This window comes from Etheostoma cragini, chromosome 12 (assembly GCF_013103735.1).
Source record: "Etheostoma cragini isolate CJK2018 chromosome 12, CSU_Ecrag_1.0, whole genome shotgun sequence".
Lineage (NCBI taxonomy): Eukaryota > Metazoa > Chordata > Actinopteri > Perciformes > Percidae > Etheostoma > Etheostoma cragini.
Window position 1 is genome coordinate 11,474,422 of NC_048418.1, and position 16,368 is coordinate 11,490,789.

Below are 16,368 nucleotides of genomic sequence, written 5' to 3' on the forward strand. Positions count from 1 at the left end.
TTCCTGCATGCAACTTGTCCACTGTTATAAAGAATGTGCATTGCAGCTGTGTGGTATGCGGGGGGGTTCTTCAACTTAAAATGATTTGAGACAGTTGCTGGGAAGCAGCGCCAACTTAACTTGTGGCCTGGACTAGAGTAGTGGAGTCAGACGAGGCAGCTAATGTAGCTAGCTTAGCATAGCTTCTTCTCGGCCAACACGCCTGTTTTTGCTCTTCTTCCTCCAAAACGAAACAAACCAACTGTGCCAGTTTAACTTATCATTGTATTTAAATACACAAAAAGAGAACTCATGTCCCGTGGTGTGCGTTAACGGTGTTTTTCCATGAGGTGGCTAACTTTAGCAGCAGCATCGTTAGCTTGTGTTTGACTGAACACGTTGGACTCGTGCCTCCGCCCATCTTCCGGGATGTCTTTTATTTATTTTTGTTTACCTGTTGGCCCACGCCGCAAAACAAAACCAATTTCCTGAAGGTATTTCTCCTCCAGTTTGAACTTTCCTCCTCGCCAGGATTATTCTGCATTTGACCCGGAATAGTGCTGGATGGGTTATTATTCCGAGTCAGTTATGTGGCTCCGGACTTTGTGCTTGTGTTTTGTTTTGACCGCTGTCTGCTTTATGATGAGCTGTCATCGAGCGAGTGGGGAGGGTAAGTAACACAAATATTTTAGCATAGTTAATATTAAGCATTTCAACTCTGTGAAATTGTCTGAATGTGTGGCTGGCTGGACTGTACTGCTGATCGTGTATAATGTTAACTTTTACATAAACTTGAAATGATGCATTATGCTAAAACCGACAGACAGACTCGCATTTAATTCATACAAAATTGTCTGTCATTTTTTAATTGTGCTAATATATTGGGTAAATTCATTAAATTGATGATCATTTCAATATTTTGATAAAGATCCATATAGCTTTTAAAAAAACAAATAATTGTTAGGTTAATTATCGTGGGCTACCGCATGCAAATTATAAACTATGTAACAGTCAGTTAAGTTGCATTATTAAAATGCAATACAAAATGGACAAAAATGCTTACAGATACTATAAACACACTAGTGCACAGTGCAGGCAACCTATAACTCCCAGATGTTTGTTTTGTTAGTGATATATGATTTGAGGCACATAGGCAGCAACAGTGGTGTTGTAGATAGTCACTGCGTTGAAGGGACAAAGGTTGAGATATTTGGAGTTTGCAGGAACTGTAAACAAATTGATTTTTATAGTTGTCACTCAACAACTTCCTTCAAATCTTGCATTGCATACAAGAAGGAATGCATGTCAAAATACACTTAAGTAGTTTTGGTGCACAATTGCAAAATAGTATAGGCTTTTATAGATGCTTTTATTAAGAAATTACTCAGTAAATACTACAACAGTGCTCTATCTTAACTCAGTCATTATTTTTCTTTTCTGCTCTTTGAGAAAACATTTCTTCAATGTTTGTGCTGTCTTACAATAATCTTGACACAAAGCCAAACACAGTTATAGGCAATCCTCCTTTTATACAGTATAGAAAGTTTGTCCACTCCATGTACACACAGTATATAGCCCCAGGTAGCTTTAAAACTGTTGCTACTGCAGTACTTTACGTGGCTGTAGTTGGAGTTTAGACATACACGGAAGGACAAGAAAAGAACAGGCTCTCTCACCTTTCATCAGATTTTAGTGAGGGGTGAATAGAGCGATGTCATCAAACCAGTTTGAGCAAGAACTTTAAGACATAAATGAAAAGCAAGTTGTGTAATTGCACTGCAGCCCCTCCCCTCCCCCCTCCCGTGCTTCTCCCAGACTTGACAGTGAACCACAGAAGGGAAGAGTGAAACCCGGGCCTCACACTGGCCGATTTCATTAATTGGACGGACAAGTGTCAAAGTCAGGAAACCTTTCAGAGCCTTCTAATTTGGTAACAGTCCAACTCCGCTCGATGGAAAATTCACCTAATAATGAAAGCTTATGTTAAGTGGCAGTGTGTATTTATTTCATTTATTTAACATCAGCTGGCTGTTGAAAATGTTAGTCTCAATGTGTACCTGTAACTGCAAATGTGGCTTATGTTTTGTTACGTATGGCACATTTCATGTTTTCAGCTAACCCCAGTTAGGGCCTCTTAATATATTACAGTGACAAAGCTAAGCATGCGTTTTTTCTGAAAGCAAAATACCCAGTGATCTTTTAAAAACTCAGTAAGTTGCTTAACAATGCTTACTGCTGTTCTGAAGGTATCTCCAAGATCTCTATCCAAACAATCCGGATGAAAAAATATTCTTTCTGCTTCACACTGAAAAAAGATTTTTATTCTGTTTCTCAAGTTGTGCCACTGTGTCCTAACAAAGATGTTAGCTGGAAATGACATATGTCTGTACTCAATTTGTACAACATAAAACAGAATGTAAATTATAGACTATTCATGTACGCCTCTGTTCCCTCAGGCTTTTTGGCTCTTGAATATGAAAACCTCTGTCACTTTGTCTTGTATTTATGGTGTTTTATGTATTTTGATATGTTTAGATAATTTTATTTCTAAATTGCAAACCTCTTGCACATTAAGATGCATTGTTTTTATCTTCTATATTTGTGTTACTTTGTGTATTATAGTATATTCTTGTATGATAGTTTTCTTAGCATGTTGTGATGATTCTTGTCCTGTTGGTCCGGTTTCACTGTGAGCTCACCGAGAAAAAGTTCCTAAAGCCAACCTAACTCAATTTTCAAAGTTTTATCATCGGTTATAATTGTCTCTATTGACGCTGTGTTGTTTTATGTTGTATTTCCTTTAAAAAAAAACGTGTTTATATTTCTCTTGTCTCGTTAAAACAATCAAGGAGATATGTCATTTTTGACTGTGAAAGGAAAGCGGTTAAAAGTCTTTCTTTTTATCGAGTATTTTTTGAAATCCAGATGGTGATTTTTAAAGGATTCTGGAATTAACTTCCCAAAGAGTTGTTTAATCTTCTGGGTTTTTCTAGTCTGGATCAATGAAAGAACATTTCCAGGATAATTGCCTGACGTTTGCGCATGATGTCTGCCGCATGGTGTCCCTCACATCCGCTCTCTACATCTTGCCAATACCAAAATCCCTCGGCCACGGGAAACCACAAAATACTTCCAGCTAGCAAACTAGATGCTGAATATGACAAGTTTTGAATTTTTTTTGGGGGATTGTACAACTATGCAGGCCTGGATGACTTTTTGGTGAGAATTTTGTAGAGATTTACAAGGAATGTGTTTACGGCGTTTACCATTTAACTGGGCCATTTGGGGACCGATTAGAGGTAAAGTCCATGATTACCATCCATTGTTTTGATTGAGAGACTACTAGTGGCAGAAAGTTACATATTGTACGTTTAATAAGCAAAATTAAGCGAATGTACTTGTTAGCGTTTTTCCCTGTCCTAGAATGTAAGTGTGGTGTAGCACAAACAGCGGTTTGGTTGGGTTGTTAGGCTGGAGTGTATTATTGTGCCATTAAAAAAACATCACTTAATGAAGAGTGTCAAACAGCAGGAGCTTGCAATGAAGCCACAGGCAGCCTATTGTTAAATAGCACTCTGGTTACAGCAGGTCTCATAGGTGGGCAGGAATCCAGCGACCTGGTACTCTTGATGTACTCCTTTCGACAAGGAGAGCAATTGTAAAGGGATGAAGCTGTCGCCCCTGCCACCACCTCTCCAAGAGCACTACAAACAAACTAAGTTCTGAGTATGTTTGACATATACAAAAGAATGATCTTTACACTTGTCACCCTCAACAATGTCCATCTAATCCTGGTTGACAAGTTCAAGTTTAGAAATTTATATAGACCTACTGCTTTAAAATGGAATAAACTGGCACACCTGCAGTCTTTAACTCCAACCACACAGGCGTCTGACAAGGAAGCCTTGTTGAGTCACATCTTTACCCTTGACACCGTGCCCCTGTTAAAGGAAATGTGCTTGTTGTTGTGCTCTCACACTTTAGAGGTAATAATTACCCCACTGCCAACATGTCAACTGTCAAAGAGAATAATGTGCATGCAAGGGCAGCTGGTGGGGAACTAAATCACCAAATGATCTTTGGTTCGGAGCCATCCATACAGGGTCCACTTCAAACATCCCCAAAGGGGAACTGTTTGGTTTTATATGTTCTCTCTTTTACCTAATTTTATCCTATTTAAAGACCAGGGCCGTAATAACTTTGGTTTAATTGTATTCCCCTGGACTGTTGTGCTGCACTTGCCATGTCACCCCTACGTTATAGCTGGCACATTTGATAACCTGCTCTGCCACTGGCCTGGCTCACATGCCATTTATAGGAAAGCTTATACTTTTGAGAAAGTTCCCAAGGAGGTTGTATCTCTTAGAGATGTAGAAATGTCTTAACTGAGTGGTCTTAATTAACTGTAATTGCAGCCTAGAACAGACGCTGACTTAGCTGAGTTTTGTCTTTAAATATCAAAATTAAATTAGGAAGAGAAAATTAATTATTTAAAGTTTTTTTTTTCCTGTACAGTGTATCTTAAAACTGACGGGTGGTTAGGTTTTACAACCCTTCTGAAATTGGATTACATCACATGTCAGTTTGGCAACAGTGAACATGTATCTCCGTGACCTCTGCATTTTGTGGATCTGTAGTTAGTTTTCGTCTGGGTTCGAAAAGAGAACAGGGAAACCTTGAAAAGGGAAGTGTTGCAATCACTTGAGTGTTTGTGTTCCTGCATGCACATTGAGGGCTCAGTTCTCTCTGAGGCCCAGCGATAATAAACGGCATCAGTCTAACAACCTGTGCACGGTTATTACAAGGGCGACGTGTCATCATTGGCATTGTATTTAAACTGGGAATCTGGTCTTGTTTGCAACTTGTCTGCATTATTGCACAGAATTGTGACATGGAAATAGCAAAAGTAGGGTCACAGAAGTCAGTTGTGAAGAAATTGCCATTTTCTTGTGGTCAGATTTGTTTTATCAAATGTGTTCAAGCTCAATAGATTTCCTTTTTGTCTGTCGGACTTATACTGGGGTCTGATTTCATTGTGAACTGGAACACCTCCAGGTGTCACCCAGTGAATCTCAACACATCTGATTCCAGTGGAATGCATGCGCTCATCATTTGCAATAATGAAAGCAGCAAGCACCTCTCATTTTAGAAGCTGAAACTGGAGTGTGTGGTCTGTGCAGTTTTTGCTATTTTAGCTTTTGACTGAATTGACAAACCTGTTATGAAATAGTTGACAATTATTGTTCTGTCCATGGCACGTTTTTCAATTGACTGTGGCTCTATTAAGATGCAGATATTGTATTTTATTGATGAAAATGGACCCCTTTAAGTTGATGAGCAACAAATCACCTGAAGGGACTAAAACCAACAACTTCTTTGGGCGATGCAGGTTTTTTCTGGCTCGGAATGGGTATTTGGCGGTTACTACGTACGGAAATGAGTCTGTCTTACCTTATTTGACAGAAATCTATGCATTTACCCTATATTTCAGACAATTTGATCAACTGTGTATTATGCTTGAGTAAATAAAACCCCACTATTTACATGAATCACCCAGAGAGTCAGAGTGGTTCAGCCCGACTCTGGAGATAAAACTGAGATAAGCACTCATATTCAAGTTTGGTTCTGCTTGGTCAACGGTTGTTTTGTAAATTGGTCTTAAACACATTTAGAGTGGATTTTACTTTATTTTTATTTTTTATCAATTCTTATTTCTTTGGAGCCGGCTAAAAAGAGGGCGCCAAAAATTCTTCTTTGCAGGAAAAACCCTGCTGCTTACTGTATTACTGCAATAAAACAGTATTGTTTGTCTATTCTTATTTTGTTTCAAATTCAATTTCATGCTGCTAAAATAGGTTTTGACTAAAAAATTCCAACTCAAGGTCGCCTTAGTAAGTTTTTCTAGAGCGTTTTTACTACAATGCATGGTCTTTTAGCCTGGCTCTGCCCACATACTTCCGCTCAATTTTCGTTTTCCTTCAGTACTGCGTCAGGGGGTTGCTGGGTTTTGTTGGGTTTTCTCTGGTCAAATCTTTACTGGTCCAATCAGCGAACAGAGGGAGTGGCTGAGAACAGTGACATTGAGGTTGTGCGTTAGCTGTAATGCCGGTAGAGAAAGATGTGAGTGATGCCATTGTGGCAACGCTGAAAAATATCCAGAATTTAAAGCCTGAGCAAGAACAATCTTTGCTGCGTTTTGTTGGTGGCCTTGATGTTGTGACCCTCCTTCCCACGGTGTTTGGGAAAAGTTTGATTTTCTAGCTTGTTCCGTTAGTGACGAAGGGGTGGCTAAGGCAAACGCTAGAGTTCCTGAGCCGACGTCGCGACCAAACGTTAGGAATTGGTTATGGCAGAACCAGATTGGCTCTGGGCAGATCCAGTAGTTTCAAACTTCAACAGAGTACCCGCTTTCAATGGAGTTAACACTTGTCAATAGAGCGTGGCCAAAAATAAAATGTACAAGAGTCTGCTAGGACCAGACTAATGGTCTTTAGCAGCGGATTATGTTTACTGGGATCGGGATGGATCCGTTGACATGGCAACTCAGTAGCTGTTATGATACATCCATAGCACATAGGACATGTGTTGGCTTAAAGGTAACTATTACTGCTGATAAAGACTGACACAGCCAAAAGTTCCTGGAAAAAGCTATAAAGTGGTATGGCTATAGTGACTTAGAATTTAGTCAGTTGAATTGGATTTGGCTGTTTAATACAAATAGTTGTTCCTTTTGTTTTATATTATCAACCAACACTTTATGAAACTGCCAGATTTTTGAAGGGGTGTTGACTGGTAATTCAGGGTGACAAGATGTTGCTTGGTTTTTTTGTTTTGTTGTTAGTCTTGTCAAGTGAACACACATCACCTCTGTTTTGTGTTGTTAGTAGGATAAATTAATTGTTGGTTTTTGGTCTTTTATTTGGATTTATAGAAAACCATCAAACTGCCCCTTTTTAGATAACCTTAAAGTTAATCTGTCTCTGAAGTACAGGCTGTGAGAAACTTTGGTCAATACAAATCTGGCTCTTTGTCAATTTGGAGCACCATGGCTGTGTTTTTAGTCTTGTCTGGCTCAGATTAGGTGATGTATGGAGAGCTGGAGCTGGCCTAGTCACCATAGCAACCTTTGTGACGTCTCCCAGTTTGTTCCCTTTCTCAACAAAACAGGGAATATTTAAATTCTGGGATGCACCTGGTTTGTTTTGCTTGAGTTGTGTCCTGTCGTCATGGACAGATATTCAGAGCTGTACGCCAGAGCAACAAAAACAGTGTTTTGTTTCTAAACTAAGTGTTCACACATTGAGAAATCAGCTCGGCCAGTTCTTTCTCCGCTGCCCCTCCAAAATTCCTCACATACACACCAGGGCTGCCATGTTCCAGTTTCCAATGTGAGCCACTATGGGTACGGCAGAAGTGTATTAGATTCTCTATTGGGAATGTGGTTCTAAAAATACTGTCCTGGCTGAAACCCTGATAGGAGCCTGGACTCGTCGCCCTGTGATGATTTGCTTTCTCCACAGGGTCACTCAGTACTCTGCAGGTTGACTCTGCTGTGTCTACAGAACCACTGTCTCCTTGTATTTTACACTGCTAGGCCGTTGTCTATTAAATTGTTTTGTTTGAGTGTGTTGGGTCTTTTATGAAAAAGAGGGAAGCTCTTTGTAGTTGTAAATGTGTTTCTTGATGGATCTACAATAGGCTACATTTGCTAAAGACTAGTCTGGCAGTTTCCGTCAGTTTGATTGTAAATGTTTCATTTGGAGGTGCATCTGTTGAAATTACAGGTTTGTGGCATGCCATTCATGCTTAAAATTCGGTTTTACTCCAAGACAACAAATACAGCTGCAGAGCTAAATGTAGTTTAAAAAGAGAAATGTAGCTTTTAATGAGCCATGCTGCTTTAAATAGCTTTCAGTTTAAACCCATGTTAGGACTTTTTGTGTGTATTTTAAATCAGCCCTAAAGTTGTACGCTGAACTTTAGATAACTGGTGCGGAGTAAGCAAGCTGGTTAAGGTCGCGCATGCGTGCGTGCGTGCGTGCGTGCGTGCGTGCGTGTGTGTGCGCGTGTGTGTGTGCGCGTGTGTGTGTGGTCTTGTACTGTTATGCAACAGAAGGTGTAAAATGAGAGGTGCACACCTAGCTGTTGTGCCTCTTGTCCACATGACTGAGCAGTTGGCCTAATGCTCCCAGCTCAATGGTAGGTCCGTTAGTAAACAAATACAGTCCACTTACTAGGCAGCACACCTCCAGCTGCCGCCATGACTTGTGAAACTGACTCTGGAATGTCCCACATTGCACCTGCAAAGGAAAACGTATTTAAGACCGTTATTACTTGTGTTATGTCACCCAAGTATTATGCTTCAGAGTTTGTCTGATTTCCAGATGAAGAGTTGAGGATATCCTAATTACTGTCAGCTCTCTTCACATAGAACCCCCTGAGTGTTCTAGTGTTTCATGTATTTTGCAGGTGCTTTCAAGATCACTGTACTGCATTACTGGAAGTTGTAGTACAGTTGACATTCATCTGGGATTTAAACACTGAGCTGATTTACCAATTAGTTGATAGAAAGAAAACTTTTTATTTAGTAATTTTCTAATCAATTTAAGTTATTTCTTTAAGAAAAATGGCAAAAAGTGTGTTGCTTCTAGCTTCACAGATTTAGGGATTTCATCGTCATGCAGTTTTGGGCTGGTGGTTAAGCAAAGCAAGTAATTGGAAGACAAGTTGTGCATAGCTTTGTTCACTGTTGTCTGATATGTAATATAAATTTTATCTAAAAAATAATTAACAGATTAATAATAGTTATTAACAGCCCTACACTAATCTATTGTGTCATTGTGATACAGTGGAATCTAATATGATGGAGACAGTAAAAATGCAACTTATCTGCGCAATAGCATAGTTATGGAATTTCTCATCAAACAGGATCATGTGTCTGGGTGATAACTGACAAAGCCACAAATCTACTACTGGTGCAATACACGACTATGCTTCAATTCCCCTCCCAGACAAATATTTTTAATGTATTAGCTAGTGTTTTTTTTATAGTCCTGAGTTACAGAAGCAACTCCACAAATCAACTCGGCGTAACCAAGGATGAGCACAGCCTCACTCTGATGACAGCACTCAATATTGGACAGTGGCTCAGAGCCAGATATGTGGTTGCTAAACAAAATGTCAGTGAAGATGGTCTGGTCTTCATCAAAGCCAGAGACAAAACCACATATTTTTCACTAAAATATCCCCTCTAATTACCAAGAAATCTATTTTTCTCTTCCTAGAGACTGTGTCTGACTTCTTCAACCCTGTTTTTCCAGTTTACGGAGCAGACCTCTTGCCTAATGCATCAGTCATGTACAGCAGTTGAAACAGCAGAGAAAATGATAAATTGTCTTTGGGAAGTCTTTTCATTGTTCATGTCCGAGAGTTACCCATTAGACCTAACTGTACAGTTCAGCCATTCCACAGTATATTGTTTTTAGCCAGGTCTTTCCTTGTTATTTTGGTCATACATAAAAATTTCTAGTTTCTAAATATGTACCCCTCCTTTTTATGTCTTTTCAGTTTGTCCAAGCAAGGACATCCGCAACAATGTGACCAACCTACGTACATTAGAGAACTGCACCGTGATCGAAGGCCACCTGAAGATCTTACTCATGTTCAGGACCAAGCCCGAGGATTTCCGAGGCCTCAGTTTCCCCAAACTGACAGTAGTCACTGATTACCTGTTGCTCTTCAGAGTTTACGGCATGGAGACCCTCAGCGATCTCTTCCCCAACCTAACTGTCATCAGAGGCAATAACCTGTTCTTCAACTATGCCCTTGTAATGTTTGAGATGCTCCAGCTACGAGAGATCGGCCTCCATAGCTTGATGAACATTACCCGAGGAGCCGTCAGAATTGAGAAGAACCCAGATCTCTGCTATCTCTCCACTCTGGACTGGTCCAAGATCCTGGACACAGGGGAGGATAACTACATCATGGCTAACAAGAACGACAGAGAATGTGGAGACGTCTGCCCCGGGGCAGCCAGCGGAAAGACCACCTGCCAGACCACCACCATCAATGGACACTTCAGTGAACGCTGCTGGACTCAGAACCACTGTCAAAGAAGTAAGCAGTCTTTGTTATAACTTTCATGTAATATGATTTGACCTCTGGGATTCTTTATGATAGAACTGAAGTCATGCAATCTGCTACCTTGCTCTGATCCATGACCTTTGCACTAGATATCACGGTTCTGGATGGACGTAAAAAGGAACCCAAATATTTCAGACACTTAGACATTTGTAAAATTTTGTATGGAAAAAAAGGTAAAATAATTAGTTACTGAATAAAAAGCATTCATCTATGTATATCTATATAGCAACATATGCTAAAGAAATGAGACTACTGTTTAATCAGGGAATCAGTGGCGTTACTGCACACTAGTTTTATCTGATTGTAAATTCTATATATTTGAAATGCTGGTTGCACAAAACAAGCAATTTGCAATATGGAGACTTCATGTTCGGCTTTGAGATTTATCTGATATTTTGTTAAATTTTTACTCAACTGGTTTAATGATTAATCGGGGGGTAAAAACTCAAGTGATTAATCAACACTGAAAATAATTGTTAGTTGCACCTGTAATATTATAAAATCCTTAAACTCACTACATTAAAGGAGACCTTTCTGTTAAATAATATCATCATTTCACGTCAAGGTCCACTCGCTAGTTTTTTCCAGGGCTTTTAGCCACATCTCATGGTTTTAATCAACAGGTGGAATATTGTCACATATTTGTCACATTTTGGTTTCTACATAAAAAGTTGTAATTGAGGTTGTAATGCTAACAAGCCATTGCATCTAAAACATTTGCTTTTCACCATTTGTTTTACACGAGAAACAGTTTCAAACACTTATGATTGCATTCATTTTCTGTGTCCCTTCTATAACATTATTGTTGTGTACATTTTTTGCCAGTGACCGGTAGCAGCTCTTAGCTAGAAGTAGCTACTTTCAGTCAACACATCATTATCTTCACCCCCCAACCCCCCCCATTTGCTTTTTCCACACGTCCAACATTTACAGAAATTCAATTTTCCATTTGGACCAAATAATAGGACATGAGGGTCAGCGTTTAAAAGAAAAATTTTCTTTACTCGCATCAGGATGAATGAAGAATTAAAGCCTAAAAGTTGTTTTGCCAAAAGTTAGTTGTGTCCCTTTTTAGTGTTGAAATGTCAGAGCTGTGTCATGTGCTCACGTTAAGTAGGCCAAGTTCTGTGTCAATGTAGCTTGAACTGTACTCTATGGTGATGCAACACCTCACCAGTTAGTCTTTGAATGTTTACTCTCAATAGAGAATACTTGTGTTGTCATTGCTCATGATGTGTGGAGGAGGTATGTAAGATATTAGAAGTCATGGCACATGCATCATTGTTCCCTGTAAGCACAGTTTTGGAGACATCTGCCCTCTGTGTTCTGGCTTTTACTGTAAAATGACAAGCCCACCCATTTCACACTGCCAAAGAGTTCAAGTTCAAGTGCTGAGAAGAATTTGGCGCATGGGTGCTGTCTGAACACCTTGGCTCGCACCATTACGCAACACTGTGCACGTTTAACAGCTCTTTTGATCAAGTCTCCCTGCTTTTTCAGACTCTTAGTTATGTTTGTTTGGTGTGGCGGCTACAAGCAGTTTTTGTTTAGCTGACCATTTTATGCTTTTCAGCTCCCTTGCCACCTTTTTTGATATAGTTTTTCCACTGATATAGTTTTTTCTTGAGGGGATTGCTAATAATCACAATTTCTTGAAGACGTTTGCAGATCAGGCCCAGAAGACCTATTGCCAAATTGTGCCTAATGTTAAGGCAGAACTGTTGTATAAAAAAAGTATCAGAGCAAAGATGATTTCCTCATTGTGTGCCCTTCTCTGACAATGAATCAAGACCACACGTTGACTGGCACCCTCTGATCTCAAGTCATGGGCCTGCATTCGGCATGGGCAGGGCCTGTGGTCTTGTGGTCTGGGACCTGTGGTTTTTTGCCTACTTTCACTAAAGCATGAAAAGATCTGTTAAGCCCTAGCTAGAACCACAGGACACAGTGCAAAGCATCCAATGCCCTAGTATGCTGTTACTGTTTGTATAGACTACTTTTAGACCTACTGTAGTTCTTAAAGTAATCTACTTTTTGCAAATGTGTTGCAGTCTTTATATCGTATATCGTCTTTTGGTCTCAGGTTGGCAGGTTGCTGTCACTCAGTGTCAATTCTGTCACCTATTTTTAACTTAGTCTTAGTCTGACAAAATGTTGTTGTTAGTTTTAATCATATTTAATCATTCACATATCTTTTTTTTGTTAGTCAAGTTTTAATCGACTAAAAGTCTTGTCATTTTAGTCTAGTTTTAGTCAAAAGAGAACTCAAAGTATCTTAGCCAAGTTTTAGTCAAAACACTTTAGTCTTTTTTTTTATATCTTATTTTTCTGAGATTATGTCTGATAACCATTTCAGTCAAATAGTGTTTCACACCTCAAATTTTGGTTAAATGTCATAATTACCTGACAATATACACTTGCTGAATGATTTTTGTTGACTGCAACTTTGTCAAATGCGATTTTACATCGAGCCTCTTCCTTCATACACATATAATTGTACACACATGTTAAATAAGTGCCAGGGCTCCTGGGCTCTACAGCACGTTGTTTTGTTACCAGCAGTTGCATAGCCTACATTTATCCGGCTGTTCTGCAAGCTGTTGAGCAGCTTCACCAGCAGGCTGAAAGCCTGTCTCCGTGCCCGGCGCTACGCGCTGTAGCAGCTTCTAAACAAGGCTGAACCGGCCCGGGCCACATTGCTATCTGGATGTGTGCCGGCTTGATGAAAAAAAGGGGACACATCAAATCTTTAGATAAACCACAGCCAAGTTGCGCGAGATTGAACCGCATCGCTCCAAACGGGCACATCGAGTTTTTCTCTTAGTTTATAATTTATGCAAAACATTTGAGTCTAGGGGGGTCCGGGGATATGGCCCCGCAGGAAAAATGTTTGAAAAAAACATTTCGAAAAAAATTAGGGGTTGTAAAACCCCTAATTTGGTGTCTAGTTTTTATACTCTCAAGTCTGTTATGAACACAAGTTCAAAAAAAACAAAAAACAAAAAAGCCCCTCATTTCCTTTTTAAAAATTGAGTTGAAATGATGAGCTGGCATGAAGGGAAATATTACCAAGTCTATTTACTTACTATTTCTTGCCAATACCAATTTGAAGATAATGGGCATTTGATTATGGTTTTGTAATGGCTGTTATGTGGCACAGCTTGTTTGGCTGATAGGACGTCAGCTCAGACTGAAATATTGGCAGTGAGTCAATAACAACTCAGGGACTCCCCGTTGGGATATTATCTTTTTCCACTGCACTGAACTGCACTGTTCATTTTGCATTTTTTCTACATTTATTTTTTGTGCATTCCATCCATCCTTCTTCGTCCGCTTATCCGGTCTCGGGACGCGAGGGCAGTAGCTCAAGCAGGGCCTCCCAAACTTCCCTTTCTCGAGCCACGTTAACCAGCTCCGACTGGGGGATCCTGAGGCGTTCCCAGGCCAGGTTGGAGATATAATCCCTCCACCCGGTTTTGGGTCTTCCCCGAGGCCTCCTCCCAGCTAGACGTGCCTGGAACACCTCCCTAGGGAGGCGCCCAGGTGTATCCTTACCAGATGCCCGAAACCACCTCAACTGGCTCCTTTCGACGCAGCAACAGCTGTACTCCGATCTCCCCATGGATGACTGTGCTTCTCACCCTATCTCTATCCTGAGGAAACCCATTTTGTCCGCTTGTACCCTGGATCTCGTTCTTTCGGTCATGAACAAGCCTTCATGACCATAGGTGAGGGTAGGAACGTAAACTGACCAGTAGTTTGCCATCTGGCTCAGCTCTCTTTTCACCACAACGGTGTGATAAATTGAATGTAATGCCGCACCTGCTGCGCCAATTCTCCAAACAATCTCCCGCTCCGTTGTCCCCTCACTCGCAAACAAGACCCCAAGGTATTTAAACTTTTTGAGGCATTTAATGTCTTTATTAGAAAGTCGGCAGTAGATAGATGGCAGGAAATGGGTGAAGAAAGAGAGAGATGGAAATTACATGACCCAATGGTGGAGCGTTGTGGTTCATCAGCAGCATAAAACCACTAGACCCTCAATAGACCCTTTTTAAATTTTTACGTTCATAAGGAATTGTGAGTATAAATAAGAGAGGTGCTTTTGCAGTAAAATGGTCCTCTTCACTAAAAAAACCTTTTAATATCTTTGTTTCTTTTGTAATCAACTGCAGCTTGTTTCTTCTCTTTTTGTCAAAGTATAGTTTCAGGCCTTTCACCAAGCCCAGAGGGATATCAATTATGCTGTATTTCCCAGGTTGTCAGTTTTTTACACACATGATTAAAAGTAATTATCTGCCCTCTACCGATGGTGAAACACCCAGGGGCGTCCGTCCTTTTTAGCCTTCTCCTCTGGCGCAGCAGCTTTTGCCAGAGTTTGGATTTGTATGGTCTGTTACATATTACAAACTCCCATAAGGTGGAAAATGGCTCTAAGCAGACGCCTCAGCCTCTGATTGGTTTGGCACTTTCCACACTTGTAGCATGTGTGCCTCTGTAGTCTGTTGGCAGAAGGAGACCACTGTTAGTTTCATGCAGGCTGTTACAATTGGATTATTTATATGAATCACATTCAGTCAGGTCAGGTGAGGACTCTAAGCTGGACCTTTCTTGATATGGATGTTCTAAATTTACTCTGGGCTCACATCGCTTATGTCTGCACACCGATCACAAGACGTGTGCGTGCGCGTGCGTGTGCGTGTGCGTGTGTGTGTGTGTGTGTGTGAGAACACAGACATGGGTTATAAATCACACAGGGGCATAACCTCTGTGTACAGACAGACTGGACGTCTATTGTTTTGTCTTGCTGCTAGGAAACAGGAGAGTAACATTGTGGTGTAATCGTGGATATGAACACATCACTCATTCACACAGGCTGTTTCAGAGGGAAAAGCGAGGTCACTGCTCAATAAGGGGGTGAGGAAGGTGAGGAGATGGGTCCCGCCTCACTGTTGACCCTCAGCTGTCCTCTCTGCCGACCTTGTTGCAGCTCCTACAAACAATGGTCAGTGCTGGCGCCACAATCCTTTTCCACCCTGTATAATGAGGGTCGTAGAAGTTCTTCCCAATTGTTTCCTGTTATTGTTGGTCTGCTTCCTCTCTAAAGTTATGAATGGACGCAAAGGCTGAGAGTGTCGCCTCAGTAGCGACAGACACTTTTATGAGACCAAAATACTGATGGTTGACCCGTGAGGTGTCAGCAAGACAGCGAAGAGGACAAATTTAGCTGCTAGTTAAGCTGTCTGTGGGCAAATAGGAGGATAGTGTTACGAAGCTTTATTATTTTGAGATGAAAGTGACCCCCGGTGTGGCAAAACATAAAGAAACTATGGCTTTATTATAAATAATTACCGATATTAGGCATTTTGGGACCGGTATTTATAATGGCCGATTTAAAACAATATATGTGTGTGTGATTGTGATATTGTGTGTGTGTGTGTGTGTGTGTGGGTATATATTTTTTAAATATTCATTAATCAGAGTTCTTTATAATGACAAATTATTCTGAGAAATTAATATTTATATAATAAAAACGGACGGTTGGCGTTGCATAATCTGTCCACCAGAGGGCATCATACATCTTCCCTTTTGCGAACACTGGTTATTTTTTTGGTTAATGTGTTTTAAAGGACTTTAAGTTCAATATCTTAAGTTTTATTTATCAGAACTTTGATATATTTTGATGTTCCTCTGTTGTGACAATAAAATAAATTATGATTGTATTATTTATATTATATAGTGAAAACTCGTAAATAACTACAACTTACTTATGTATAATAATAAATCCTTTATCGGTCGGGCTCTACTTTATTATATTGTTGTGACGCTTGACTTGTGCGTTTGTCACTTTATACCTGCGTACGGTGTTAGGACTCTTAGATGTCTCACTGACATGTTGAAGACCGGTGGAGCTTCTTTATTCATTGACTTTGGAATTGCCTTAGAAACATGAACTGTGTTTGAAAGCCAAGCCAACCAGAGGCCTGTACTACGAAGCAAGATCCAGTTGCCCTGGATTTATTTCAGTTACCCGGCTTCACCTACGTCTAAGTCTTCACTAGTTCAATCAACCCAGGGTTTCCCAATCCAGCGATCACATAAGAGGCGGTGTTTGAACAGCATGACCAATCACAAACATCTTCCAGAGCTGCATACTTTCCATAAGAAGAGAAAACCATTATTCTACATAAATAAGAAGAACACAGACACGGTTTTAGAGGCAGAACGCAATACAGTCGCTTCTTC

The 16,368-nt window shown here is 40.3% G+C and overlaps 1 protein-coding gene across 1 annotated transcript in view; it reads left to right on the top strand.

Annotated features, from left to right (window-relative positions):
- The first annotated feature begins 543 nt into the window (after window positions 1–543).
- insra (insulin receptor a) overlaps window positions 544–16,368 on the top strand; it is a 48,652-nt gene continuing 32,827 nt past the window's right edge. The window contains exons 1-2 of the mRNA XM_034886689.1: window positions 544–649; window positions 9,547–10,095. Of these exons, the coding sequence (XP_034742580.1) occupies window positions 544–649; window positions 9,547–10,095 (655 nt within the window). The remainder of the gene's footprint in view (window positions 650–9,546; window positions 10,096–16,368) is intronic.